Source organism: Mustela lutreola, chromosome 9 (assembly GCF_030435805.1).
Source record: "Mustela lutreola isolate mMusLut2 chromosome 9, mMusLut2.pri, whole genome shotgun sequence".
Lineage (NCBI taxonomy): Eukaryota > Metazoa > Chordata > Mammalia > Carnivora > Mustelidae > Mustela > Mustela lutreola.
Window position 1 is genome coordinate 70,218,363 of NC_081298.1, and position 27,946 is coordinate 70,246,308.

At 57.7% G+C, this 27,946-nt stretch overlaps 2 protein-coding genes across 9 annotated transcripts in view; both read right to left on the minus strand.

Annotated features, from left to right (window-relative positions):
* Positions 1–1,562: 1,562 nt before the first annotated feature.
* Positions 1,563–11,992, minus strand: SEMA4C (semaphorin 4C). Of its 6 annotated transcripts, none has more exons than XM_059134658.1 (15): positions 11,456–11,992; positions 8,781–8,924; positions 7,104–7,252; positions 6,693–6,755; positions 6,429–6,527; positions 6,232–6,328; positions 5,968–6,084; positions 5,722–5,873; positions 5,460–5,635; positions 4,986–5,130; positions 4,651–4,873; positions 4,403–4,515; positions 3,279–3,436; positions 3,124–3,191; positions 1,563–3,039 (listed from the first exon to the last, which is right to left on the minus strand). In XM_059134658.1, exons 2-15 carry the CDS (start codon positions 8,887–8,889, stop codon positions 2,210–2,212), a joined length of 2,499 nt encoding a protein of 832 aa, XP_058990641.1. In that variant the 5' UTR covers positions 8,890–8,924; positions 11,456–11,992; the 3' UTR covers positions 1,563–2,209. The 6 variants fall into 6 exon arrangements, with proteins under 6 accessions (XP_058990641.1, XP_058990639.1, XP_058990638.1 ...); XM_059134656.1 differs by having other exon boundaries at positions 8,781–8,921; positions 11,456–11,991; XM_059134655.1 differs by lacking the exon at positions 11,456–11,992 and adding an exon at positions 10,965–11,088.
* A 2,311-nt stretch (positions 11,993–14,303) lies between these two features.
* Positions 14,304–27,946, minus strand: part of FAM178B (family with sequence similarity 178 member B) — a 111,698-nt gene continuing 98,055 nt past the window's right edge. For 2 of the 3 annotated variants that reach the window (XM_059134661.1, XM_059134662.1), the window contains 3 exons: positions 17,911–17,988; positions 17,428–17,580; positions 14,308–16,492 (listed from right to left, as the gene is read on the minus strand). In XM_059134661.1, the coding sequence (XP_058990644.1) occupies positions 16,463–16,492; positions 17,428–17,580; positions 17,911–17,988 (261 nt within the window). In that variant the 3' untranslated portion in view covers positions 14,308–16,462. Of the gene's footprint in view, positions 16,493–17,427; positions 17,581–17,910; positions 17,989–27,946 lie in introns of all 3 variants that reach the window. The other variant, XM_059134663.1, reaches the window with a different exon arrangement.

Sequence of the window (27,946 nt, forward strand, 5' to 3'; positions counted from 1 at the left end):
AGGCGGCGGGGCGAGGCTTGTGGTGCTGCACGGTGCTCCGAGACCGCCACGCGAGGGCGCCCTAGGCTAAGCGGAGTGCCGAGGGTGCTGCGCTGCATCACTAGATCTGGACTGCAGGCGGGCCGCCCGGGGCCGCCAGCCTTGTAGGCTGTGGGGACGCAGTGGGCGGATCGGCCGCCCGCCAGAGCCCAGCCCTCCACGGTTCCCTGAGTCCCACTGGTTTTCCTAGGGCGGGGAGTCGCCGGGCGCGCCCCAAGGTCCGCCCCATTTCTCGGCACCACCCCAGGCCCAGTGACCTCGCTTCCCCTTCCCTGCTCTCGCGCCTCCTGACCATTTCCTGAAAACCCGTGGGAGGCAGGTGGCCACCACCTTTGCCACTAGGAGCACATATGCCCCAAAGGCAAGAACAGAGCCTTAGGTTGTGCCAAACCACCCAGCCCCAGTGGGAGCGGAGTTTACTGTATCGATCTTCATATATCAAAACATCCTGGGGGCTGAGGTTAATGACCAAGCTGAAAGCTTAGCATACCCAGAAGTCGGCCATCACAGCCCCTTCCTAAAGCTAAGGACACAGGGCAGCAGCCCCTTTCAGCCACTGCAGGCCCTCCAGACCAGTCAAATGAAGGAAGTCCATTTCACGACTGCCTCCAGCTGTGGGCACGAATTACAGAATCCAGGGTAGGTCTTCCCTTCCTTACAAGTATCTGGGCCCTCCCTGTACCCATTCCTTGCATAGGTTAGTGGCTTGGTGCACACTTGGGGGGGCGGCGGGGAAAGTTCCATGTTCCATATAGCCGGAGCATTCAAGACTAAATTCCTGGAGGGTAGGAAGAAGGCTGCAAGTCTTCTGGAAGTAACTACCTTTCTTCCCCTAGGCTAATTGGGAGCCCCATCCTCACATAAGCTAGTCTATACAACCTTAAGCTCTTTCTAGGAAGTCCCCCTCCTTTAGCCCCTCACTCCCACTTCCCTCTCCCCATAGTTCTGGGAAGCCAGGCCCCTCCTCTCCCGCCTTGTCCCAATGCCCTAACTTCTCCCTCTGACCAGAAGCCAAAGCTGGCTCCCAGGAGGCTGGGGCCCTGGTCTGGTTCCCAGCCCCAGAGCTACCACTGTGGGAAAACACTGGAGCCTGGACTATCCTCCCTCTGGCACAAGCAGGCAGGGACATTAGGGACAGCTGCACTAGAGCTATGGGGAGGTGAGGCTAGACCTGCCCAGAAGGTTTTAGTCCATATGCCTTACCCTTATCACATAACACTTACTGTTTTCTTGATTTTATTTGTCAATATAAAAATACTCAAATATTTACAACAAATAAATACGCGGGGACACAATAAGTTACACTGTTAGGAGCCCTCCTCCTAGGGCTGGGAGAGGATATGCAATATCCACAGCATGCCCACCCTCTCTCTTCTTCCCTCCTTCTCCCTCCCCCTCCCCCCACACAACCTTTCCCAGCCCAATAAGGGAGGACAAGTATAAAATACCACTGAACCCCAGGGCCAAGTGGGAGGCCCCTCCCACCCTTGCCCCAAAACACACAGGAGAATCCATCTCCCACCCCCCACCCTGAAAACATTCACAGCCCTAGGAGCAGGACCAGGCCCACCCCAGAGCCCTGGACTTCCCAAAAGGGGCACAGCACCCTGCCCAGCCCACCCCCATTATGTACATCACTGACCCCCACGGGGGACAGAGGGGGGTAGGAGAGGCAAAGTGATACGACCCCTTCCCCTTCATAGCTCCAATGACTCACCAGGAGGACCCCAGGCCAAGGGAAGACTGGACAGAAAAAGGAAGACTACCTCACACGCACACACATACACACACACACGCACACAGAGAAACAAGACTAGGTCACACACACATGCACACACCCACATACACATACATACACCTAGATACAAACACACCCACATCTCCAACTTCTGCCTTGAAACGTTTTGGCGGCTGGGGTCCCATGTGTCCGTGATTCACAGCCCCTCACAGAGAGGAGGAAGATGCCTTCTGGGAGGCGGTGCCCTGGTGAGCCACACCAAGTGGCAGTGCCCGTGCTGAGCGGAGCAGGTCCTCATGGCCGGGCGGGTGCGGGGCAGGGTCCGCCCCAGTCCGAGCCGGTGCCCGCGCCATGTCCCTGAGGTAGCTGGTGCCTGTGCAAAAACGGAGGAGCCACGTGTCCCACGCTGCCCCTGCGAGGCGGTGGGGCCCCTCATACGGAGGACTCCTCGGGATTGGAGTCCGGCAGTGGCTGACGCTGCTGTAGCTTGCGCCTCAGTTCGTCGGCCAGCTCGGGCAGTGGGTGCCCCAGCCCACTGCGGTCCTCCCCTCCTAGCTGTAAGCGCACGTAGCCATTGGCATTTGAGTTCCGCCCACCCCCCAGGTGAAGCCGTGTTGGAGAAGGCAGGGGCTGGCCGGGGATGCCAGGAGGTGGAGAGGGGGGCCCGCCCCCGGGCTGGCACCGCGCATGTCCAGGCACAATCTTGAGCGAGCCGTCCGAGTAGTAGTAGCCGACGGGATCCCAGAGCTTCTCGTCAGTCTCTGGGCCAGGCCTGAAGGGGGGACTGGTGGGCTCCTTGGGCAGCTCCAGGGGGTACACCAGGGTCCTCTCCGCTGCCTTGGCACCCTTCTCCAGCTCCTCCCGCAGCCGCCGGCGCAGCGACAGAACAAGCAGCAGCAGGACCAGACACACGGCCCCCAGGGCCACCACAGCCAGCCACACCAGCCCCAGGTTTTCCAAGGGCGCCCGAGCTTCCAGGGTCACCGATGGGCCGGCCACCACGGCCACCAGGTAGCCTTCGGCAGCCAGCCGTGCCCCCTGCTCCTCCGAAAAGCAGTGGTAGGCGCCGGCGTGGCGGGGCTGGGCAGCCATCACGACCAGGGCTTGTAGGCGGGCGTCATAGAGGAAGGAGCCAGGCTGTTCTGCGGGAAGGTCCCGGCCCCCAAAGGTCCAGCGGGCGTGGGCCAAGTTGGAAGAGAGGCGGCAGGGCAGCACCAGGTCTGTGCCTGCCACCACGGTGATGTTTTTGGGTGTGAGCCTGACTGCAATAGTAGAGAGTGAGCAGAGTTAGCACAGGAAACCCAGGGCCCATCCTACTGGGGAGAGGGAGAAAAAAGGCAACTCACCTTTTTTATTGCCACGGTTACAAATGCTTGAGGTGTCCAACACCGTCACGTGCTGGATCAGCAAGGACCTGGTTGGGGAAACAGGGTCCATGGGCACTGGGGCTCCAACCACCCTGCTCCCACCCGGGTCCCAGCACGTGCCGAGCCCCACTCACCCCGAGGGGCCACCCACGGCCACGCAGCGGCTGGTGTTGACGCTCCAGGCACAGTAGGGGTCCCGAGCGAGGACACAGTCGGCACAGGAGCGGTATTTTGCGCAGTCGGCCAGGGGCAGCTGGACCAGCTGAGAACGGGAGCCTGCAAAGAGCAGTTTCTGCAAGAGAAGCGGGGTGCGGGAGGTTCAGCCAGGGCGGGACATGGCCTGGGGGGGCAGCTCTGATGGCTGCGTGGGAGCACGAGGGCAAAGGGGCCCAAGGACGAAGGACGCAGTGCTAAACTCTGAGGAGGGAAATCGAAGGACTGAAGAACGCACCCAGGGCTTACTACAAGCCAGACACAATCCTAAGCACCTTAGAGACATGACCTTCTTAGGCCGAACAGTGGAAGTGCGAGGCTGAGGAATATAATCTCTCTCTCTCTCTCTCTCTCTCACACACACACACACACACACACGCTTCAGTGCAGTATAAATAGTGCAGGAAGCCTGTTTTCCGCTAGGCCCATCAGTCCTCATAATAGCATGGGCACAGCATTAAGGTGTTTTCCTCTGAATGCTCACTGCCAATCCGTGTTTCTTCAACCACGGACTTTCTTTCTGCCATTATTCAATGTTCTGGGGAACAATCTGAGCCACGACAGTTGGTCAAGGGCGAGTACACGAAAGTTCACAGGAGTCACAAACTAGCCAGAAGGAAGGGAAGGGTAGGTGCAAGCAGCACTTTAGGCAAACAGCAAAGGGAGTGGAGGGCCAGACTTGGGGGGGATGGGGGCACAAAGACAGCCAGCAGCATGAGGGCAGCGTGAGCCCCAGGGACCCCGACCACCGCAGCACCATAGAGAAGAGGCTGTAGGTTACAGAGGCACAGCACAGCCTCAAGGGGTCTGACGGAAGCGTGGCAAGCCGCTGCCAAGGCCCAATTCTGGGAACACTGCCCCCACGGGGACCTGGCTATATATAATGCCTGCCAGCCGCTGAGCACAGATTCCGTTAGCACGCTCGTTTCCTGGAATTTGCCCCAAGCTAAGCGAGTTGTGTTCTAGTGCCTCCCCAGCCCTGTCCTGGCCAAGACAAAGACGGGGGAAGGTGTAGGGACAGTGGTGGACAGGGCCTGATTATTACCTTGCTCTGGGATAGGACCAAGCTTTCCACAGGCTCCTGGTCAAACATCTGCAGCTCCTCGATCAGGTGGACCCAGGGGCCCAGGCTCACGGCCTTGAGCAGCCAGCCATCTCCTGTGGGTGGTTGGGGAGGACAGGCAAGAATGAGAGGGCATGGGGCCCCTGGAGGATCTCTAGATCTCCCTGCCCCGACACACACAGGCCTTTACCCAGTTTCCAGCAGCCACACCCACCTCCCCAGGTGCCTACCTGTGCCAATGAACAGCACTGTATAGGTGGCTGCGTCAAGCCCTGTGACCCGGTCAGCCACCAGATGGGTGAAGTTGGTGTCCTTCTTCACGAGCAGGGGCCGGCCCCACCGGGGCCGTACCTGCTCCTCCATCAGTGGGTGCTTCTTGATGAAGTTGAGGGTGTTGTCCGGCAGCTCCAGAGAACTGGTGTAACCGTGGCGTCGGTGCCAGTTGTTGATGCACTGGGGAGTGGGGGGCGGGGCGTGGGCAGGGGGGAGGAGGGGAGAGCTGTCAGCATGGTGGAGAGCTACTGCAGCTGAGGGCAGGAGCCCATCCCCATCCTGAAGGACTCACCGAGCCAGGCCGTGGGCTGGGGATGGGGTCGGTATAGCGGCCCCACTTCTGGGCTTGCTCACGGTACTCCTTGTAGGGACCCTCGAATACCCTCTGGATCTCTTCCAGCTGGTACTCGCAGACCGCTGACAAGTCCACATCGCCCCTGTCATAGCAAGGAGGGAACCAAAGGGTGAGGTGTGGTGTCCACTTTACCCCAGCTCATGTCATGGACCAGGAAGGTAGCCCCCTCCCCACACACAAAGCAGTCATGGCCATGTGTGATGTCATGTTGACTCTAACCTACTGCAGGGGCAAGGGCACTGCACACCTCCCCTGGGGGAGGGGGGACTCAGAGAGGGGCAGATGCCCAACATCCTCCTTGCCTTCCGATCAGCGAACCACTTAAGCCTTTACCCAGTGGCCTGCAACCCCAACCATCCCTCCTGAGCAACCCCCCTCCCCCCCACCCCCCAAGGTTCCCAGCCAACTCACCATCGTGCCCGAAAAACCCCAAAGAAGGTGGTATTGTGCCAAGAGGCATCCCGCAGGGTGTGCAGAGCCTGCAGCTGATTGAAGTAGAGCTGCCAGTCCGGGGCCGAGCACACCAGCCTTGCCTTCAGGAATGTGGTCCACTTCCTCTGCAAGGTCCGCGCGCCCCCCATGTCCCCCTGGCAGATAGAAGGGGGCACTGCTGGGCAGGCCCGCTGAGCCACCAGGCCTCCCGGGGCTCCCCACTCACCACAGGATTCTGTACCTTGCAGACACGGGCCACCCGAGCCACCACCTGCTCTGCATAGCAGTCATACTCCACTGCCCGCTCGCTGAAGAAGAAGTAGACCTTGTCATCGTCCCCTGTGAAGCTGCCCACGCTCTCTGGGATGTAGGCAGAGCCTACAAAATGAGGTTCTACGGGAAGGGGAGGAGGGTTAGCAGGGCGGGTGCTGCAGGGCCTCTCACCCATGGCTCCCCCTGGGCCCCACGCAAGCTCCTCAGGGCTCACCATTGAGCCAGAAGGCCAGGTACTCTGTCTTCATGGAGTGGTGAGGCCCCATGTTGCGCAGGATAACTGGCTCTGTACCCAGGAAGTTGTTGAGTGTGGCCGAGTACAGCTCGCCGTCTATGGAAGACAGCGGATCAGGCAGGCCAGAAGTGACATGAAACTTTGTTCAGGCCACGCAGATCCACAATGAGATGGCAGGCGGAGGGGTGGGGGTGGAGTGGGGGTAGGATACTCCCCCAGCCTGCCGTGGGGACAGCCACTCACCCACAAGGAGGCCGGTGTGGCCCTTAGCTGGGTCATAGGGACACTTCCCCTTCCCATCCTCAAATTCTCCACGCTCCAAAGTGAAGGTGAGCATGTCCTAGGGGCAGGGAAGAGACAATGCGGAAGCGCCCGTGGCGGGTACGGGGGTGGGCAGAGTAGGGCGAGGATGGGGGCTGAGGGGAGAAAGCAGCACTCACAATGTAGGTGCACTTGGGCTGGAAGGCGTAGGTCCCGCAGACGTACAGGTGGGATGTGTTGTAGGGCTGCAGGAAGCGGATGAAGTTGAAACATTCCGTCTGGGGAGAGAAAGGGGTTCACTTAAAGTTATGAGAACATGGGACATGGTTGACACAAGGACCTCTCCCTTGGGAGAGGGTGGAGGTGGGGGACAACTGCAGGCCTGGCCAACAGAATTGTGGGGAGGTGGTTCTGGCTCTCCTGGCCATATCCTGAGCACCCACCTGGTTACTCTTCCCTTTCTGGATGCACTCGGCCTTCTTCTCAGCAGGTGCCTCCCATGAGATCTGGGAAGGGGGTGGGGGGAGACATCAACATCCCAAGTAGCCACTGAACACGTGCCCTGAGTATGTGCCACAGGCATGGCTCGTGGCAGCTACATGGATACACCAGAAGGGAGCGTACACAGTCCCCACTGCCCGGGAGTGTAACAGAGAACAGAAGCCCCAGACTGCTGCAAAGCTGCAGAGGAGGGAAAGCAGCGTGTCTGCTCTGCTAGAAGGGTGGGAATGGAAACTGGGCAAAGATTTCCACAGGGAAGAACAGGGCTGAGGGGCCAGCTTCATCAGGCTACGCCCCTTTGGGTCCTGCCACTCTCCCCACACCTGTGTGCCTCCCGCTCCCCCACCTCTCACCGCTCCTTGCAGCTCCAGAGCCTCCACGCTGAAGGCAAACAGGGCCTCCCGGGCCCCGACGTACAGAAGCTCTGTCTGCTCAGTCAGGGTCAACGTCAGGAAGTCCTGGATGCCCGTTTGGGAGAACCGCCGGACTACTGCAGCCAACTCTGCAGGGCCAAGAAGCGGGGGTGGGCGGGGAGACAAGAGAGGGAGTGAGCAGGGTGGTGAAATGGGCAGAGGCCTTCCCGGGGCTCCAGGCATCCTTTTCCCCACAGAATCAGCCTTCCTCTGTATGGTGGTCTCCTGGGCCTAATCACCCCTGCTGCCTCACATTACAGCTAGCGCCCCACAAGCGGATGCCAGCTAAGCACCCTGACCGGCAATAAAGAGCCTTCTCTAATAGCCTTTTGGCTCTGACAGCTCCCTCCAAGCCTCCCTGGCCTTTCCCAGCCTGGGAGGCAGCAAATCTGGGCTGGTGAGGAGGAAGGAAGGATATCTCAGCCACAGCTTCCGGCCAGAGGAAGCCATCAGACTGATGGCCCTCACTCTCAGGGTCAACAGCACCTCTGGCTGCAGAACTGGGCTCTTCCCCCTCCCCGCTTCCTCTGCTACTGCTTCCTTCTTTGCTGCCTGCTACCCGCTGCGCACACCAGGCTCTGGCCAGGCCCCAGCCTGGGATTTGGCACAGCAGAGGGTTCTGAAGTTGAAGTTATAGGCACTGCTTGCCTGGGGACACTCTTCAGTCCAGCGGGGCCCAAATCCAGGCTGCCAGAGATCCAAACACAGCTGGCCACTGGGACAGGTGGGAATGAGGGAGACTGAATTGGGCTGGGAGGCCAGGCCAGGGTGGTTGGGGGAACCAGAGGCCTGGGACCAGAGAAGGCACTGAAGCCCTGTTACTATTCACCATGCAAGACACTATGACACTACGACACTACGACAGAGAATTCCTACATCAGCCCCCAAATAGCTGCCCACCTGTCCTCAGGGTCCCCCTAAATCAGCCTGAGCCTTTGGAGCCAGACACAGGCTAGCAAGGGAGGGCTTCATTAGCACCAGAGTGGAGCCTGTGGGAGGTGAGCTCATCCCAGGTCCCCAGAGTGCACTGATGATACAAACAACCTGACATCACCTCTTAATACAGGTGTGTGCGTGTGCAAAAAGACTATCAAAGGACTGTCAGGTCTGCTGTTCCCCCCACCAGGAGCACGTGCGTAAACACATCCAGAGCCACCAGAGGGCACAAGTGTCAAGGTAGCAGAGGGGGTGTATTATGGTTAATAAGGGGGCTCCTGGGGGCAAAAAGCTAGGAGGACTTTGGGGAGGGGGGTGATGACACTCTTTGCCTTATGCCCATCCGGGCTCTGTTTTCTCTCAGTGGGCTCTCAGTGCAAGTGCTAGTTCCACAAGTAAGGCATGGGGAGAATGATACAGAAGAGAAGGGTCTCTCTTCCTTGCATAACAGGGGCAGCCAAGTCCTAATCATCTGAAGAAGGGATATCCCAGGACTACCAGTTCTGGGTCCCTGGGGCCACTCACTCCCATTTCTTGGACAGCTGTGTCACCTGTAGGCTTTGAGCCTGAGAGCAGAATAAAGCTGGCATATCGAGGGGCAATTGCTCCTCTCCCCGCTGCAGTCCCTCTTGGCCTCTCCTCCCCACACTGGTCTTCCTCCTCAGGACTTTAGTCACTCACCCCCAGAAGATACGGTCTTCCGGGGCACCAGGTTCCACCACATCTCAGCCCGAATGCCCAGGCCACACAGCTCCACTGCCAGCAGCCAGACAGCCCAGTGTGGGGCCATGGCAAATGCCTCTAAGCTCCAGGCCAGCTGCCCTGCTGGGGGAAAAGAAAGGGTCAGAATCACAGCCAGAGAAAATAGACCGGAAGGGGGCCCACACAAGCCCATGCCAGGAGAAACTGACAGGACATATGACCTGATCAGCCTCCCCAGGAGCCTCCTGGGTTCCCTCCTTACCCAATCCTTGAAGCAGAGACTTGGTTCCCCCCAAACACCTGGCCTCAGCCCCCACAGATTCCAAAAGAGGTGGGAATCCCAGAGGGGAGGGGAGGAGCTGAGTCAGCTGGAGGGTTGGACACTCCAAGAAACCTTCTCTGGCCTCCAGGCCCTCACCCACTCCCTCCCAACAGGAAGTTGTTTAAGAAATTAAAAGGGGACCCCTTCCCTCACATTCAAGCCTGACAGATTTGAGGATTTCTTAAAATAACCTCTGGGAGCAGGACCTTCCCCCACTCGGGCTCCAGCCAGTCCCAAGATCTTTTGGCACCCCTCGGCTGGGTAAAGGGGCATACAGTGGGTGGGCGGTTGCAGAAGCCCCCCTCCCCCCACCCCTCCCCTGCTCCCCCCCACCTGATGGAGCCGGCCCTGCGGGGGTCCCGGCCCCAGCCTCTCCCCTACCCCCAGACAATAGCCAGGCAGAGCCCCAAACCCTTAATCCAAATCATCAGGGCCGAAGTGGGGCCGGGAGCCTAAGGGGCCCAGCTTCCCGAGGCCCCTTTGTTGCCCAAGACGGGAGGCAGGAAGTGGGTGGGATGGGCGTGGAAATGACCAGGGCCTCATCCTGTTCCTTACACAGCCTCCTAGGAGACACTAGCCCTCACGCTTTGGGGCGGCGGGACAACAGAGCCGGCTCCGGTCTAATCAGGGATCTCCCGGCGAAGCTCTCAGGCGGGGGTGGGGGGAGTAGAGGGACGGGGGGGGAGCGCGCTCCGACCGCCGGGGACGCCCGGTGCAGGGCCGGCGCCTGCTGCGCTCCCCCCGCCGGGTCTGACGAACCTTCCCAACTCAGGGATTGCGCCCTGGGACCCCGGCCTGGGCAAGCCATCTACATTAATTGCCAGTGCCCCAGCCCTCCAGTGCCGGGCACAGAGACACAAAAGCTGGGGACCTGCTCACCCCAAAACAAAGGGTCCCCGCCAAGACCTCCTCCTTGGTCACCCACTCACCCCAGATTCTCCCCTCCCCCAGCTCCCGGGATTTGAATGCAAACAAAGCGGCGGCGCAGGGAGCGTGGCGAGCCTGGCCGGCGTACGCCCCCTGTCGGCCCAGTATCCAGCACTGGAAGGGCGGGGGGCTAAGCACACGTTCACCCCTCCCTCCTCCGTTCCCCCAACACACCCCCAGCCCTCCCTCTGCCCCTTACCCAAGGCTCGGGCCGGACCCTACGGCGCGCTCCGAGAATCGGCCAGCACGGCGATGCCCCCACCCCCAGCTTCTCTCAGGGCGCGGAAGCAGGAGCAGCCGGTGGGGTGGGGGCAGGAGGAGCGCGGGGCCCAGGCGGTGCGCCCCCCTACCCTAGCCCACCGCGAGCAGCCGGGCGCGAACGGCGCTTCCGCGGCTGTAGGGCGGGCGCTCCCGTCAGGGGCTGGGCGGCCAGGCTCGGGTCGGGAGCTTGGCTTTCCAGGACAACCCGCCTCCCCAGCGGAGCGGTCGGGCGGGCGGGGGGCCGCGGCAGGGAAATCCGATCCCACAACATCGGCCTCAGTCCAAGCCCGCCCCAAACTTTCCGTCGGGGGTGGGGGAGCCGGGGGCAGTTCGGAGGCCTGGGAGAGGATCCTGGCCGCCGACCCTACAGCACAGGGGACCCCCGCTCCGCGTAGCCCCGCTCTCCTAGACCAGTGCGCGCCTCGGGACGCGATGGCTGCGGGCACGGCTTGCCCGGCTCCCGAGCCCCCGCCGGCCAGCCCGCGGGGGGCGCAGGAAGGATCTCGGACCGACTGCTGTCCCCGCCGCTAGCCCTCCGTGCGCCCCCAGACCCTGTCCCTCGCGCATGCGGCGGCTCCTGCGCGAGTCAGGGGACAAAGCGGCGGCCCCGTAGCCCTGGTGCTCCCGCCCCGCGCAACCCTGGCCTCACTCACCTCTTCTTCGCGGCTTGAATCCCTGGGCGCCGCCCTCGCGTTCGGCTCGGATCACGGTCCGCCCCTACCCGCGCGCCGCCGCCCGCCTGCGCGCGCCCGCCCTCCTCCGCTGTCCCCTCTGCCACCGCCCCTCGGTCCCGGCTCTCCTCGGCGCCCCTGGGCTCGGGCTCCCCGCGCCACCGCGCCGGGCGCCGGGTCTTTCACCAGCGCTGCCGCCGCTCTCCGCCCCCTCCCCCCCTGACGTCAGGCGGGGTGGGGGGTGTCGAGCGGAGGCCGGGGGCGGGACGCGAGGTCCGGCCCAGGAGGGGGCTGCGACCCGCCACGACCCGCCCGCCCCCCCCCCACCACTGGCTCCCCGCCGGCGGACTCGGACCCCTGCCCCTCCCCGCGCCCTGCCGCCCTGCGCCTCGGAGTCGCGGTCTACGCCACAAGCGCGGGGAGGTGGGGCGAGGGAGGGACTCCGGGCATTGCCTTGAGGGGATCGGACTCACCCGGTCTTTCCGAAGTGTCCCCCAAGGCTGGGCAGCTGGGCTCGGGAATGGGGCCGAGGAGCTCCCCACTCTGCAGTTACTGGAACCAACGCGGGCAAGCCCCTTCGGGGCGAGTATCCGGGGGAGGGGTGCCGGGGAAATCGAGGCTCCTTTTTGGGGCAGACCAGAATGGGTCTTTTGGCCCGAAATTCTGCTTCGTTTCTTGGCCCCAACACCAGCTGGCCCCCGCAATCAGACTGGAACCGGTCTTACCAACCAGTTAGACCCAGTAATCTCCGGAGAGTCTGCTCCTTGTTTTTCATGCTCCACACAGAGGGACAGCAGCGCCCTTGCCCAACTAGCTCCCCGGAAGACAGCCCTCCGGGAGACTCCTGTTGCACAGAGCCTGCCCCCAAGAAATGAGTCCTTCTGATGCCAGAAGGCTGAGTAACAAGTGACACGAGTCCTAAAGTTCAGATGAAAGCAGCTGAGGGGAAGGCGCGCTGGAGAGCTACCACCTTTTAGAACCGCCTGCCTCCGCCCACAGCAGCTCCTAGAAGTCACTTGTAGCTCTGGCCCGCTCCGCTGGAGTGGTGCTGGCGTGGACCTTGCCAGCTGGTCCTCAGAGCTGGGCAAGTGGACAAACCCCAGGGAAGCCGCCCCATCGGCACCCAGACACAGATGCCTCCTCTTGGCTAGGGGCAAAGGACAGAGGTAAAGAGACTGGAGCCCCAAGGCTTTGGTGGGGACTTTAAGCGGGCGCAGTCCTGGAGGAGAGGAACACTGGAGGGCCCCGTCAGCAAATCTGCATTATAAATCAGTCCCGACAGGAGCTTTTGTTCTGAGTTAAAACTTGGCATCTAAAAATGGAGACCAGAAGAGTAGTGGAGATAATTGGGAAAAGCAGCCCAGTTTGGATTCAGTAACAATTGGGTCTTTGCTGGTACACATAAAGGGCCCTTCTCCTGAACTGGCCAAAGCCTTATTTCCCAGCTCCTTTCCACTAGGCAAAAAAAAAAAAAAAAAAAAAAAGCCATGGTCTTGGAGATTCTGGAGATAGAGGGCAAGCCTTAACAGTTAGCATGGGTGGGCAGGGAAGGCTCTGCCTCTGATGGCTGGGAGGGAGTTGGGGGTGACGCCTCCTCCAGGTTAGACCCTGTGTCTTTTTGAGTGGAGGTGAACTGATATGCAGATAGCACTCATATCTGTTCTGTGCTTTACACTTTGCCACCTGCCTTCACATTCATTTCCTCACATCATCCACCCTGACCACCGTTCAAACGGCAGGTATCTTTGTCTCTGATTTTGCAGATAAAAATGAGTCTCAGAAGGATGAAGCAACCTGCTCAAAGTAACGTAGATAATTAGCAAGGTCAGGATGTTAAATCAGGTCTTGGGACTCCCAGTCCTGTCTTTCCATCAAGTCAGAGTGCATCTGGACAACCTTTAAGCCCTAAACAACTCGTCTCCTGCTGTTTTCCCTCACCTCTGCTCCAACCCCCACCAGGCAGAGCTCCACCTGCAAGACAGCCCCAGTGGAAAGTTTCAAAAGGTGGTTTGGTTTCACTGGCAGGGACAGTCTTCTGTATGTTATGGCAGGCTTCTCTGTTCCTGCTAACAGACTCAGGGAGCCCTTCCCTCCCAAATGCTCCTCAAATATGCTGCAGCTCTCCACCCCACTCCCCTTTTCTACCTTCACTCATTTCCTGCTGTTAATTTCCAGCACTGCCCTTTTCCATGGGTGGGTGGGCAGAGGATAAAGTTTCCTGCCTGACTACTTGCTCATGATTCATACTTTTTAATAAAAGTACAACAGGGGGCGCCTGGATGGCTCAGCGGGTTAAAGCCTCTGCCTTCGGCTAGGGTCATGATCCCAGGGTCCTGGGATCGAGCCCCACATCGGGCTCTCTGCTCAGTGGGAAGCCTGCTTCCCCCTCTCTCTCTGCCTGTCAAATAAATAAATAAAATCTTAAAAAAAAAAAAAAGTACAACCGGTCAAAAATGAACATTCCTGGGTTTTAAATTAAGAAAAGAAGAAGAAAGAAGAAGGAGGAGGAGGGGAATAGGAGGAGGAGGAAGAAGAAGGAGAAGGTGGAAAGTCTCTTGTACCTGTCATGTCTCCCTAGGGCCTATCTGGCATATTCTATTTAAAGTACCCATGCTTCAAGCCTTAGGCCCTGATAGACCCTCTTGCTCATCTGCTTGTGGCCAAGTCAAGGAAAGCCCACATATGCTAAATGCTTTCCGAGTTTCTCCAAGGATCCACTGGCAGCTCAGCTCAGACTCAGCTCAGTCCCTACAGATGGGTCCAGGGGTCTTGCCTGAAAGTCAACCTCCCAGTCTCTCCCCCACACACTGGTCATGTGCCATGGTGTCCCTCACTTGAGCTCCTTACCACTAGCTCTTGCAAGGCAGCTTTCAGACCAGAGTGGAGCCCAGGGTTCACACTGGGGTTCTCCAGTGAGCACTTCCTGGCCAACTTCCAAAGGATCCGAGAGCTGTTGTTAGCTCACAGAGGGGGAAATGAGAAAGCCTGGGTCAGCCACCCTTCAGGGATCTTTTGGAGGGCTGGGGACTGAGGTGAGTGGGGACATAGGAAAAGGACTTCCTCTACTTCCTCCTAGAAGACAGTTATCAAAGTTGTCCACCTGGGAAGCCTTTCCCTTCCCAGCCCCTCCCTGCCACCATCACCAAAAGGAAGCCGGAAAACATCCGTCATCACAGCCCCGGATGCTGCGTTTCCAGGGCCTTCAATCAGGATATCCCTCAGCCTTTTCCCAGGGGCTTAAGGATCTGGAAAGAGCAAGTGGTGAAGTCGCCAGCAGCACTGTGGAATTCTTGGCCTAGAGGAGACCGAGTCTCTAACTGGTCAGCCTCCAGCCAGTTCCAGTGAGGGCCCATTACATGTCCCAGGGGATATGGGACGCCCTTGGGTGACCTTGAAGCACACCCCTCTGCTCAGGTTACCGCTAGATCTCTGGAGGGACTGAGTAGTCACCAACACCTTCTTTCTCCTTGGTATCTGTTTCCCCCTTGGGGACAAGTGTGTTTGGGGAACAGGGGAGGAGGGCTCAGTGCTCAAGGACCAGGACTGGGGAGAAAGGCCCCGGGTGTCTGTGCTGATAGACAGAATGATCTCTTTCTCGGAGCCAGGTAGGGACAGCTTCGAGAATTGGAAACTCCCCAGTTCAGCCTCTTAGACCTTTCCCTCTCTGCCCTTGGCAGTGAGAACAAAGGGGGGAAATTTCAAAGGTGATTTCCAGGTTTCCAGAGCATACCGAAGAGCTGAGGATTAGCTGTCAGGATGTACAGTGTCAGAAGTCGGGGCAGCCTAGAGGGACATGAAGGAGGCTGCCTCATCAGAGCCTTCACTTTTATCAGACCATCTCAGGCCTACCTGATGCCGCTGGGGCCTCCATGGTGCCCTGGCCAGGGGGCCCTGTGATGTGGCCAGGAACAGAAACCAGAACTCTCAGTCAAGTCATCTGGGCATCCAAGTCACCCTGGCCAAGGACTTCTTCCACCTGTCACTTGGCAAAGGGAGCATGGCAGGGCGACGACCGGTATGGCACCCAGCGCTCGGCTGTGTGCTCAGGCCCTCTGAATTATAGATGTCCCAGGTCCCAGCCTTCTGGGGGAGGGAGGCAGCTGTGTCTAAAACAGCCCCGGGGGGCACCTGGGTGGCTCAGTAGGTTAAGCATCCAACTCTTGATCTTGGCCCAGGTCTTGATCTCAGGGTCATGAGTTCAAGCCCTGAGTTGGGCTCCACGCTGGGTGTGGAGCCTACTTAAGTAAAACAAAACAAGCAAACAAATAAATAAGACAGGCCCAGGAAGTGATGGGCTACCCTGCAGGTCTGCAAATTGAGCCACTTGCCCTGAAGGTCCTTTATATAGGGGGAGTCTTTCTCCTATTTAGCCTGTCCTGCCCCTGTGGCATAAAAGTACAAGGGAAAGGGGCACATAAACAGAGAAAGTCGTAAGCACCAGCCATGGCGAAGCTGTCGGCACACGCTTGGCTTGAGCTGATGAATGGGCATGGGCCAGGGGTGCAGGGGTGATCCTCTGCTATTTCCATGTCTTATGGACCCTGCAAAACCCTCTCCCAACCCAGAGTTGGGAGGAGCGTGCTAAAATGGATTCTTGGGGTTGGAGGAGTAGACAGAGAATGGGCATACCCAAGGATCTCGCCGGCTTGCTCAGGGCCCATTTGCTTCTCAAGGGGGGGTGGGTCAAAGACATCCAGCACTTCCTTAATAATCAGAGCAAGGGTAAGGCTGAGGGAAAGCAGCAGCAGTATCCAGAACTGTCTTTTGGCTCCTACCATCCATCCCCCACTTCTAAGTCTGTGGAGTTGATTTCAGAACTCAACAATAAACTGAATTAAGTGTAGTTACACTCCTGACCCGCCAGCTCAGTCTGTGGACTGTCCCCGGAGAGGGCAGTGAGTAAGGGGTGGGGGGGTATGGTCCCAGATCAGGTCCAAACCCATCCTCCCTAGCCCTCCTGCCTGTGTTTCTGACAGGAATAACTTCCCTCAGGATTTACAAACAGCCTTCTGGGACAGGGGGAGGAGCCTAAGAGGACCACGTCACATGACTGTCTCAGCACAGTCCCAGTAGAGAGATGTCAGGAAACTGGACCCTGGGCAAGAGCCCTCAGGACAGGGGTTGAAGGAAATTTTCTAAACCACTGATGCTGAAATAAGACTTTAGTGTGTACAAAGAAAGCTCACATTAGTGACAGAGAGAGGAAGGACGGTGGGGAGGGCCCAGGAGGCCCTGGGAAACCGGAGAGTTGGAGACAAAGGGCTTGGGGCAGAGGAGAAAGCTGGGAGGGAAGGAGGGCTGAGGAGCAGGGAGGGAGACATATCCATTGCCCGGTGGGGGTCAGGGCCAGTGTGGAAGCAGGTTCTCACTTCATCATACTGGCCCTCCTCTGGCCTCTGTTCTTCACTTCCTCCTGTTGCTTGAGCCCCATTCACTTCCAGCCAGAGCCAAAAGCTGGGGACCAGCTGTGCCCTGCTCTTTTAGTCTTTCCAGGGGCTGAAGTACTGGGCCTGTGGCAAGGAGGAAAACAATGCGATGGCCCTGGGGCCTGGTGACTGTCCAGCGTCAACACCCACTACAGGCCTCCTTGTGCCCTTGTAGCTGAGCTACAAAAGTCCTGCGGCTCCCCATCCAGGAGAGGGCATGGCGGGTCAACAGGCCACTTGAGCACAGCACATGGGTGCTCTGTCTGGGTGCCCTCTACTCATGGCCTGAAGGCCCAGAGCAGTGTGACAGGAAGGTGGGGCCTGCCCCCTGACATGGCCAGGCCACAAAGCACTTTTCCCTTTTTTTTCATGACAAACATGCTGTTTCCCACCAGAGACTAGTGTGATCTAGTTCCTCAGGGATTGAGGGTGAGGTCTGCTCTCCAGCTTTCTCAGAGACTTGCGAAATCTGAGACCCAAGCCACAGCCTGTGGCCAATGTGTCAGCCCCAAGTCAGAGGTTACAGGAGGAAGGATGAGCAGAGAAGTCAGAGGATAGAGATATTGGGAGCTGAGGGAGGAGGGGAGGAGAGATGCTCACCAGGCTCCCTAAGAGAGCCTGACAAAAATCAGGGGCATGGAGCTTGTTGCTCCTGAAATTGGGAATTGAATTGAATTGAATTGAATTGAAATTGCCACCTCAGCCAGGGCAGGCTGAGAGTAGGAGTAGGAGCAGGAGGCCAGCCTCAGGCCCCAAGGCAAGCGCTCAGAGGGGGAAAAGCTGGTGCCTAAGGTGCCCCTTCCTGGCGCTGCTTACTGCTCCTCCTCTCCAGGGCGAAGATTTTCTTTGCATTTGGCCAGGGGCTTGGCTTCTCCGTGACCATGGTGAAGGTCCTCTGAGGCATCTCTACCCACCTGCCAGTCAGAAGCTGCCATGGGGGTGGATAGGCTGCCAGCTCTGGTCAGCCTGCCTGACCACTTCCCTCCCCTCCCAAGTCTAGGGCCCAGAGGGGGTGCCACCTGGGGCTGGCAGTGGGCCAGCAGCTCCTGCCAGCGAATATAGGTCTGGGCTGCCAGGTCCTTGAGTCTGGTCCGGTGCATGGCCTGGGGGCTCTCCCGGATATGGGTGCTGATGTGACGGTCCAGTTGCATGCACAGCAGCTGCAGCTCCCCCTGTAGGGGTGGGGGGAGTGCATGGAGGAAGGTGTTACATAGGCCAGGCCCCTCCACAGAACGGGAGGAGGGGGCAAGAAATCAGAGAAAGAGGGATGCATTTGAATGACTGCTCAGAAGTAGGGCGGGAAAGGGAGGAGAGGAACAGGGCAGCCACTGGGAGGTCAGGTCAGGATCCCCTGGGAATGCCCTGCAGGACCCTGGGAGGAGGAGGGAGCCTGGCTCCCCTAGGCCCACTTCTTTCAGAGCCTCCCACTCTTTCAGAGCCTCCCACTCTTTGCAACTCCCAACAGTGGGCTGGCCTCCATCTCGGCCTCTTGGGAGACTCACCCACTGGTCTGGAGTAATGTCCTGGCAGCTGACCACCACCCCGGCCAGCATCAGCAGGCTGTGGCATAGGTAGCAGGCCTGGAAAGAGCACAGAGAGACAGGCTCTCTTCAGTCCGTCACCTCCAGACTCCATGCTTGCAGGCCTATGGTGGGGACTCAGCCCACTGCTGGCTGGGGCTTCCAGGCACAGTCTCTAGGGAGGTATCCTAATGGAGGGCTGTGGACCCCCTAGATCAGAACCCTCCCTCCAATGGATGATTGTCCTTCCTTCATTCAGAAGAAGAAATCTCTGCCATCCAGAAACCCATCCTGTTCCTCAGGCCTGTCCCAGAGGCCCAAAGAGAAAGCCTGCTGGGGAGCGGGGCCTGTCCACTCTCCCCTCTGCACAGGGTCTGTGGTCCTTCTCTGTTCCCTGAGGCAACTATAGCAGGTGCCACTATTCTCTAAGGAGGGGACATGGCCTCCTGGGTCGGCAGGACACCCCTTGGGTGGACAGTCAGACCGTGTTGACCCAAGGAGGCCAGCGAAGAGGGGAGAGGCAGATGGGAGATGGCTTCAGTTCAGCATCTGTACACTTACCCTCTGGCTCATACCCTTGCTCTTGCCCCCTCGACATTCTGAGAGGTACAGACAGGACAAAGGCCAATTCCACTGGCTCAGGGAATGATTGGATCCCAGGGTGCTCCTGGACTCCGTCGGTACCCACTCTCTTCTGGGGCCATCCAGACAAAGAGAGGCACAGGGAGGGGAGCACCCTCAAAGACAGGCGTGGCTTCTGCCATGCTCCTAGCAGTCTGAACTCCTCCACTCAAAAGTGCCTGTCGCCTGGTCCCCTTTAGACTCCTACATCTAAGGCAGAGAGGGGGCCAGGAAACACCCTCACTGTTGCGCCCATTGCAGATAACTAGCTCTGAGGCTGAGCCGGGATGGGAAAGGCAAGCTCCGGAGAAGGCCGGCAGGGCCTGGTAACAACAAGGCTGGAGTTCGGAACCAGCCCAAGATTCCCCTGTGCCCCTATCTCCCCTGCCCGTCTCATCCAGAAACAGCAGCACCACTCTGCACAGACCTCATGAAGGCAGAAGCCAGAACCATTTTTGAGGGCATCAGATGGTACTCTGGAGGACTATCTTGTTTGTTTGTTTGTTTGTTTGTTTGTTTTAAAGATTCCATCTATTTATTTGACAAAGAGAGAGCACAAGCAGGGTGAGTGGCAGAGGGAGAGGGAGAAGCAGACTCCCCACTGAGCAGGGAGCCCAACCACCTGGATCCCAGGACCTGATCGGAAGGCAGACCCTTAACCCACCAAGCCACCCAGCTGTGCCTGGAGTACTATTTTCTTGAACTCAAAATACCACAATGCAAAAATCCTGAGAAGAGACCCCACCCCACCTCCACCCCGGCAGCACCTGTCTTGCCCAGGACCCAAACTGTTCTTCAGCACCACAGCTGAGGCTCATGGGGGGGCCTGACCCCTGGGCCAGGTTGGACAACACCGCACACACTGTAGGCTGGGAGAAGACGCAGTGTGCAAAGCCCTGGGGACCTTCAGCGAGTCTCCAAGCAAGGCCACCCCATGTGGGGCGAGACCCAGGTTCCGAGCCAGCTGCCCCTGCGGGGTCCTGCAGCTACCTAGGCCTGCATCCCCCATCTGGGCTGGCAAGCTGCTGCTTCCCCTCAGGCTCCCCTTCTCCAGGCTGGCCTCGCCTTGAGGAGGTCCACAGCATTCAGAACTCCTTCTCAGTCTGCAGCCCTGGCAAAAGGCTCCCACCGCCCCCGCCGCCCCCATAAAGCAGGCACAGGCCTGTGTGCCAGACACTGTTCCTTGACTAAGACAGAGCCACAAACACTTAGATGTTAGAAAAAGATACTTCAGGAAGGCAGTCGTTTGGTCAAAAATACTGACACTCTCCGCTTCCTCATGGACCAAAAAGAGAAAGGGTCCTTCTAGGATATTTTTTCTATTTTTCTGGTCGGGGAGGGGGTGGGATGCAGCTCAGAAGGCTTCAGGAAGGAAGTGACTAAGCCTAGCCCAGGCCTCAAAGGAACAGTAGGATTGGAGGTGAAGATGGCCCTGTGCGGGTGGGGGCAGGGCAGAGATTGCAACACCAGACAGATCCTAGGGCTGATGCAAGAAACAGAGGCAGGGCTCGTTGGGGGACCGGCCACCAGGTAGCTGAGCTGGAGCAGGGCGGAAGGAGGGGGCCCCCTGAGGACCAGGCTGGCCCCGGAGGGCGGGGGCAGTGGGCAGTGGAGGTCGTTCAAGGGTCTTGAGCAGGGAAGCTGCTCTGTGGGGGACAGACTGCCCCCCCCCCCAGACAGGAGGCAACAAAATCAGTTGAGATGGAAGACCACCAGCAAGAAAATGTGGCTGTCTCTGACAGAAAGGACTGTAGGACAGCCTTCATCATTTCTTTCCTAAGCTTATTTTCCTATAGTGTGTGTGCTTTACTCCTATAATCTGAATACAATTAAAGTTAATTTAAAATGAGACAATACCAGTTACAATTGCCCGAGTCTCTTGGGTTTGGGGTGGGTGTGGGGCAAGGGAGACAGACATGTGACCCTGAGAAGGAGCTGCACTCTCAGGACCCAGGCCCCTGCTTGAGAAGGTACTGAGCAAGCTGCTTGTGAGAGGAGAGGTGTGGTGGTGGTGGCCGGAGACACCAAGGAAAATATCCAGGGGCCACAGAGCCAATCTCTGTCAGAGGAAGGCCGGGAGAGGCAGAGAGGGCCTGAGAGATCTTTGCATTTCAGAGGCCCCAGTGTTGGGGCTAAAAGGGACATCGGAGCCACCCTGGGACTGGTACAGAGGCCAGTCTCTGTGTTGGGGTGGGGGTGGGGGGTGGTCTTAGGCACCCCTTTTCCCCGCCCCCCTGCCTCCCCCTCCACCCCCAGCCCAGGGCAGAATCTATCTTCCTAAGTGGGAGGCGAGGTGGAGATGGGTCCAGGATCTGAGGAACGCCCTGGAGGAAAATTCGTGCAGTGGGGATTTACTGAGAAAAAAAGCAGCAGAACTAGGGACTACTTGAGTCCACAAGGACAGGACGGGTTTCACAACTTCATTCTTAATGCTGATTCCCATCATTGAATCCAGGGGGAAAATCCCAGGGAAACTATTCTGAATGTGTGTTTTTGGGGAGAGGGGGCGGGAATAGCAAGAAGGAAATGGTGGCTTTGAAACTAATCCCTGTGGAGCGTAAGTTATCAGCTGTATTTCCCCAAGGGGGAAGAAAACCTTGCCCACTACCTGCAGGGAAGGCTGAGGGCATTTTATTTCCTTGCCCTCAAGGGTGACCCCCTGGAGTTGGGCCTAAGTGAGGGGAGGCCCTTTAAGCAAGACTTTGATCCAACTTGGGGGATAGAGTTCTACCTGTGCCCAGGATTCCCTACAAAGACAGCAGTCTTTACGGTAGTATTTTGGGGGGAAAAAAGATTTCACATGGCATAGGTAGTGCCCAGCCCATACGGTCCTCCACCTTCCCCTAGACCCACAGCCCCAGTGTTGAGGTCAGAGAGCATCTGCTCTCATCCAGACAGCCGGATAGATGGTGGCACTGGGTGCACGCAAAGCTTCTTCTGAACCCCACCCCCGGCCCTGTTTTGTGAAGGTCCGAGAAGCAGACATCAGCAGAACCTGGGGCTCTGGCAAGAAGTGGGCTGTGCCTGAGCCTCTTTCCTCAGAGAGGAAGGCCCAGAGCACCAGCAGCAGTGGGGAGAGTGGCCATTCCTGGGGACACAAAGTAAACAGCCAGGTTGTGGGAGCTGGGTTTCCTGTTCCAGTCACGCTGTGGCCGGCTCCTGAACTTAGCAAGCCCATTCCTGCCCTGGCTGGCACCACAGAGACACAGGGCTCTGTCTTTCCTTTTAAGATGGGGAAGGGAAGCTGGGTGGAGGCCATGCAGCAGCTGGGCTGGTAGACGAGGAGGCCCAAGACCTCTCCCTCTGCCGGCTTCCATTGCCTCCACAGCTGGAAGAACAAGGTGGCCCTTTCCTCACCTGAGGCAACTTCCAAGTCCTAGGATCATGTGTTGGAGGGGATGTAGTAGTCAGTGTGGGTTCAGGGTTAAAGGGTAGTGCAGAGACACTCCTTGGGGTTGGGGAGGGGGGGTGCTATGCTTCTCAGGCATTCAGAATCTTGTCTGAGAAATGGGCCCCCAGCAGTGCAGGCTGCCCAGCTCTTCCCCCACTGGGGGTCAGTGGAGGCTTGGGAAGTCCCCATGGAAAAGAGAGCCAGGGAAACCTCAGTCAGCAACTCAGGGAATGGCAGAGTCCAAGGGTAAGGGTGAGAAGTGGGACGTGCCTAGACCCAATGCTGACAAGATGAGACGATCCCCCGCCAGCGAGGCCTGTAGCTTTCATTTTCTGGGTCTCTCCCCACAGTGCAACAGGCCAACTTTTCTGGGAAGTTCTATGCATGATGCCTTCTTCCTGGGTCTAGAGCCTTAAAAAGCCCTGCCCTCCCCCTGAGGAAGGATGACAAGGATGAGAGATAGGCCTTGTCACCCTCTGAGGCAGGAAGGAGGAGGGGAAGGTCAGAGTCTCCTTTTCCTGGCCCCGCTAGTTCTCACCCCAGGAACCACCAGCCAAGGCTCCATTTGCAGCACTTTTGTCATAAGACAGAAGGAAAAAAGGGTGAACGTTTCCCAGACACTTCACCCTTTAGAAAATTCCCCTCTAGCTAATGCCAAGGGAGCAGGCTGTGGCCTGGGTTATTTACACAAAAATAGGGCAGAAAGGAGGAGGCAGAGGCTCTCCCAGGAAGTCACTCGCTCTGGCCCTCTGGCGGGAACACGATGGTTTCTCCCACCTCAGGTCATGACCAAGAATCTAGGCTTGCCCCAGGCAAGTGTCCAAACCAAGCCCTTTCCCTGGAAGCTGCCAAGCTGGGTGGGCATCCCGTGGGAGCAGGTTCAGCCAGGCTCTGGGACAGCTGCTGGGAGGGGGATTGGAAGGGGGACACAAAGGCTGACTCAGGAACACCTGCTGGGGAAAATTGAGACTCACCCAAAAAAACTTGGCCTTCCCAGCCTGGCTGCTGGGGCCAAGGGGCTTCTGCTCAGAATGCTGGCCCTGAAGAGCCTAGGGGTGCCAGCCCTCTGCTTGGGATGCAGGGACCCCAAAGCAGCCTCCTTTGCTTTCATCTGTCCATGCTCACAAGCCCTGGGTTGGGGGGGGTGTGACTGCATGGCTGCTGGGGTTGGGGGTGCGGGGGAACCTACATTCAATCGCAGTCTGGCTGGGCTGCTCTCAGCCCTGTCCAGAGCGCCCGACGCTGGGCCCCAGGGGGAGAATTCTGCATAGATCCCATCCCTGCCTCATGTGGGTTTTTGTTTCTGTTGGATACAGATGTACACACACATGCTGAGGGTCAACTCTAGAACCAATTTGGTTCTGGGAGAGCCTGGAGCAGCCCCAGTCTGTCTACCCAGGCAGATTTCAGACCCAAGGGTAGAACTAGGCCTCCACAAATTCTTTTTTCTTTTTTTTTTTTTTTTAAATTTATTATTTTTTTTTTTTAAGATTTTATTTGTTTATTTGACAGAGAGAAATCACAAGTACACTGAGAGGCAGGCAGAGAGAGAGAGAGAAGGAAGCAGGCTCCCTGCTGAGCAGAGAGCCCGATGCGGGACTCGATCCCAGGACCCTGAGATCATGACCTGAGCCGAAGGCAGCGGCTTAACCCACTGAGCCACCCAGGCGCCCTTTTTTTTTTTTTTAAATCAAATTTAAATCTACACCACTTCACAGGGCCCAGACCCAGCAGGGCTCCCAGAGAGGCCTAATGATTCTCATTTTGAGCAGATGTGGAAGCTGAGCTTGGAGAGATCCCCTGACTACATGACCATCTCCAATAAGGGTTAGGTCTGAAGCAGATGTCTGTACTCTCTCCCTAAGGCTGACAAGTTCCGTGTGTGTGTGCATGCGTTTGCGTGTGTATGTATGTGTGTATTTCCCATAAAGGGGATTTAACGGGAGACACCCTCTTTCAGAAGGAACAAGTCCCTCTGCACTGCACAGCAGAGGCTCAAGGGCCTGTTAGCCACAGGACAGAGAGAGGATGAGGCTGCGCCCCTAGGACGGGGAGTGGGGCCCCAAGCCTGAGCCCCAAGGGCATGGTCTCAGTACTCTACCACAGGATGGGCAAACAACAACAATAATGAGTAATGAGTAATCCTGAGGTAGGGCTACTTAGAGGCCCCAGGCCAAGAGCCTCAGTCTGGTGGAAAGAGCCAAACCTTGTCCAGCTGGTATGGTCATAGAACACAAGATGAGAGGGGATGCATTTTTCTAGGTGAACCCCGTCTAGACGGGTCCTGGAGTGTGGCACCTACCATCATCTCTAGGATGCTATTTCTTCCCTGTGCCCATAGGCAAACTGCCTGACCTACTCCCCTTGCTCAAGCTGCTCCTGCTCCAAGGTTACTCCCTGACCTTGGCTTGGGCCAGTATGAAAGCTGCAAGCAGAGGGCTGTGGCCCAAAGAAAGTGGAGTTCAGAAGAGACTCGGACCAGGACAGGTCATCGGTAGTGAGAGCTTATAAGAAGGAGATGACAAGGATGCATGACCGATAATTAGGAAATGAGAGGGTGACACGACATCTCTCCTTAGCCCAGGGTCCCTGAAGGCACAGAGCACAGAGGCAGGAGAGAAGATGTCACAGGCAGGGAGGGCCTGTCACACTTACCCTCTGGCTTACAAGGCCAGACACTTAATTCTGTAAGTGGAAGTGCCTATTTGGGCACGGGGATGGAGGGGGCCCTCAACATGGAGCACGGATGAGGCCAGCTGACGGTGATGGGAGACAGGCTGGCAGAGTCTGCCCAGAAACGGGACTTCTGGCTCAGCTGCTGCCTGGAAAGCTGGCTCTGGGGTCCCCGCTGGGCAGCCAGGCGGGTAGCGTCTACAGGGCCTGCTGCAGGACCTCGGAGGCCCAGCCCGCCTGCTCCGATGCTTCCAGATCCCCAGACGATGAGTGCAGACACTCCAGACCCTGAACTCCAGACAGACAAAGACATTCTCTTCTAAGCTTTGGGACCAGTCCCTGCCCTTGGTACTGAGGATGAGGAGGGAACGAGGAGGCCCTGGCACAGCGGGGCAGGGGTGGGAATGAGAGGGGTCTGGGACAAAGGCAGTAAGGCTGAGGGGTTTTAGTTCTGTGGACCTGCTGCAGGGAGGTTATCTCAGGGCTTCTGACCCATTCCTGTCTTCTGGGGGGAGGAACAAGGGGCTGTAGGCAAACCTTGGCTAGAGGGCTTCCACCCAGCCCACCCTTCCTTTCTGGCTTCCTGCTGACCTGGGGGGGTGGGTAGGGGAGATGACAAGCAGGGACTAGCTGGCTCTTCCTGCTCCTCCAGCTGGCACTAGAGACCCTGACCCCAGGGAGATCTGGACCGGAAGCTCAGCTTTGCTGATCACCCAGAGAAGAACCAGATTCTCAGTGCAAATGTTTGAGAATTTAGGACGGGCTACGCACGAGCACATCAGTATGTGGGTGCCAGTGCTGGATGGAACCACTGAAACCAGCCAGGGCACAGGACACGGGCATCTGCCAGAGGCTGGAGAGCCCGTGGAGAGTCATGGCTTTCTCAAAGGCCATTTCCTCAAAAGCAATAGCTTCTTCTCTTTTGTATCTTTTTCACTCCCTGAACTGTCTCCTGGTGTGCTGGCATGGGAAGACCCTGGAAAGCACTCAGTCCTTATACTTCCATGGACATGGGAAAGTCGGACTGTTGCCCATGACTGCAGACCAGGCTATGGGCAACCATGGTTTTTGGGTGCCCAGGATCCTGGCCCCTCCTTTGTCAGAGTGTCGCAGCCTCCAATTCCCTATACTCCATCCATGGCAATGACTTCAATCCTGATCCTGGGGAAAGACATGTGACCTGGGCCAGCCACTGTATGCCTGCCGATTTGACTGGCTTACAGATGAGCCAAGCCAATGAGACTCAACTCTGGGATTCTGTTTAGGACTGCCGGATAGAAGTTCTTTCTTTCCCCCTGGCTAGGGCTGTTAAGGGAAGGACATAAACCTGGAGTTTCTCAGGACCAGTAGGGAAAGCCTGCCTGGGAATATACCAAAAGGCAGAGCCAAGAGATGCAGAGAGCTGGGAGATGCTCAGTTCCTGGTCCAGCTGAGGCTGATGGGCTATTCTAGAACCTTCCAAGATGTGTGTCTGTGCTTCTGTTACTACAAAGTCCTGGCAAAGACAGGGGAGAAGGGACCAAAAAGGCAGTGAACAGAAGAGTAGTTGAGAAGGCCATAACTTGCCTGGCAACTGCTCCTCCAACTGCGGAAATAAGTAAGGGACTTCACACACCTTTCCTGGTCCTCCTTAGGTGTGTGGTAGGAGCTGAGCCCAGGCTGCTTAGATGCAGCACTTAGAAGGTGCTGTCCCTGAGAAGGTATAGCCTGGGAGAAGAGACAAGTTGGGCAGGGCTGGGTGCAGGGGAGATGGCAAGTGTCCCTCCCAAAGGCTGTACCTGCAAGGGCGCCCATTTAGCGGGAGCAGTGGGATGTTGCTGAGCTAGACTCTGGACCCGATCCTCAAAGGCGACTGTTTAGGTGCATAAAGAGCATATGGACAGGCCATGGGTCAGGTGAACAGACTGTAATGACTACGGAAATCCAAGGACAGGGGAGAGAGGCCAGGCATTGCCAGGAAGAAGGAACAGCAGGAGCAAAGATGTCTGGGGAAGATGGCTGCTGCCTGGAATCAAGTAGTGTGGTTTGACGTGTGGGAGAAAAGCAGTGGGGATGAAGTAGGTCCCACGGACAGAGGGGTTGAATGTGATTGTTGTGATGGTTGTGATGAGACGGACCCTTAGGATTGCCTTTCCCTAAGTAAGACTGGGAAGAAGATAATCACAGGGTTGTCTAGAAGGACTCAAAGGTGGAAGAGATGGACTGTCAGGCCAGCCAGTGTCAGTGCTAGGTGAGTCACCCTGCGTGGAGCAAGGGCTGTGCCTGGGGGAGGTACCCCAAGAATCCCAGGACCACTGGGCCTGCGGCTGAGAACAGGCTCAGAAGCTGCCTAACGAACCCAAGCCTGCCCTCCTCAACTTCACTCTGTCACTTCAAGCCCTCTTGCACATTTGCAAAGAAGTCAGAGTTCCTGGGACCCAAACAAAGTGGGTCTGGGCCTGGGCCGTAAGTGGCCTTCAGCTGCTCACAAGTACCCATCCCGAAGAGGCTCGGGGACCTCCGAGGTGGGTGTGACCTGGGCTGGTGCGTGGATCTCCCCTCGGGGTCAGCTTCCCAGAGGCCATCTCTTCGAGGCTTATTTCAAAAGATGTTTGATATTACTCAATTTGGAGGAAGGAAGGAGGAACCCAACACAGGCGAGGAGGAACTCAGGATTCCTGAATATCTATTTTCTGTTTCTTCAAGCCAGTTCCTTTCTTCCCAACTCACCTAATCATGCCCTGACCAAGGTCTCCAGTCCTGTGGGCATGTTTCTCCTGACACCATGGGGAAAGGGGCAAGAAATGAGGACAGACACTTGTAGGTGAGACAGCAGAGGGTACGGGGAGAGGGAAAGGCCCCTGCTCCCCCTGGGCTTCTGGCTAACACAGGGCAAGGGGCCTGAACTCCAGCCAAGCCTGAGGGACTATGTCCCCTTGCTGGTGCTGAGTGTCTGCGGGAGAGGCAGAGCCAGGCACAGAGCTGCCAGGGCCTCAGGGCACCCTCCCTGCCCACTCCCCACAACCTCCCAAACCACACCCCAGTCGCTCCAGTGGCTCTTGGCAGGGTCACCAGACGCAGAGGCAGGCCAGCAGGAGCAAAAGCAGTCAGACGTGTTTGTCAGCTCTATTAACACAAGGGCAGACCACAAAGATATACGGAGATACACACAACACATATGTACACAGACATACATGCTCGCATCCAGACACACATGCACGTGTGCTCACACATGTGCACACACATGTGTGTGTATACGTGCGTGGCAAGCCCACAGCCTCTGTAGAAGATGTGCAGAGACTCAGGGGTGAGGTGCAAAGGAGTTCATGCAGCAGGACAGAGTCTGTTTACCCC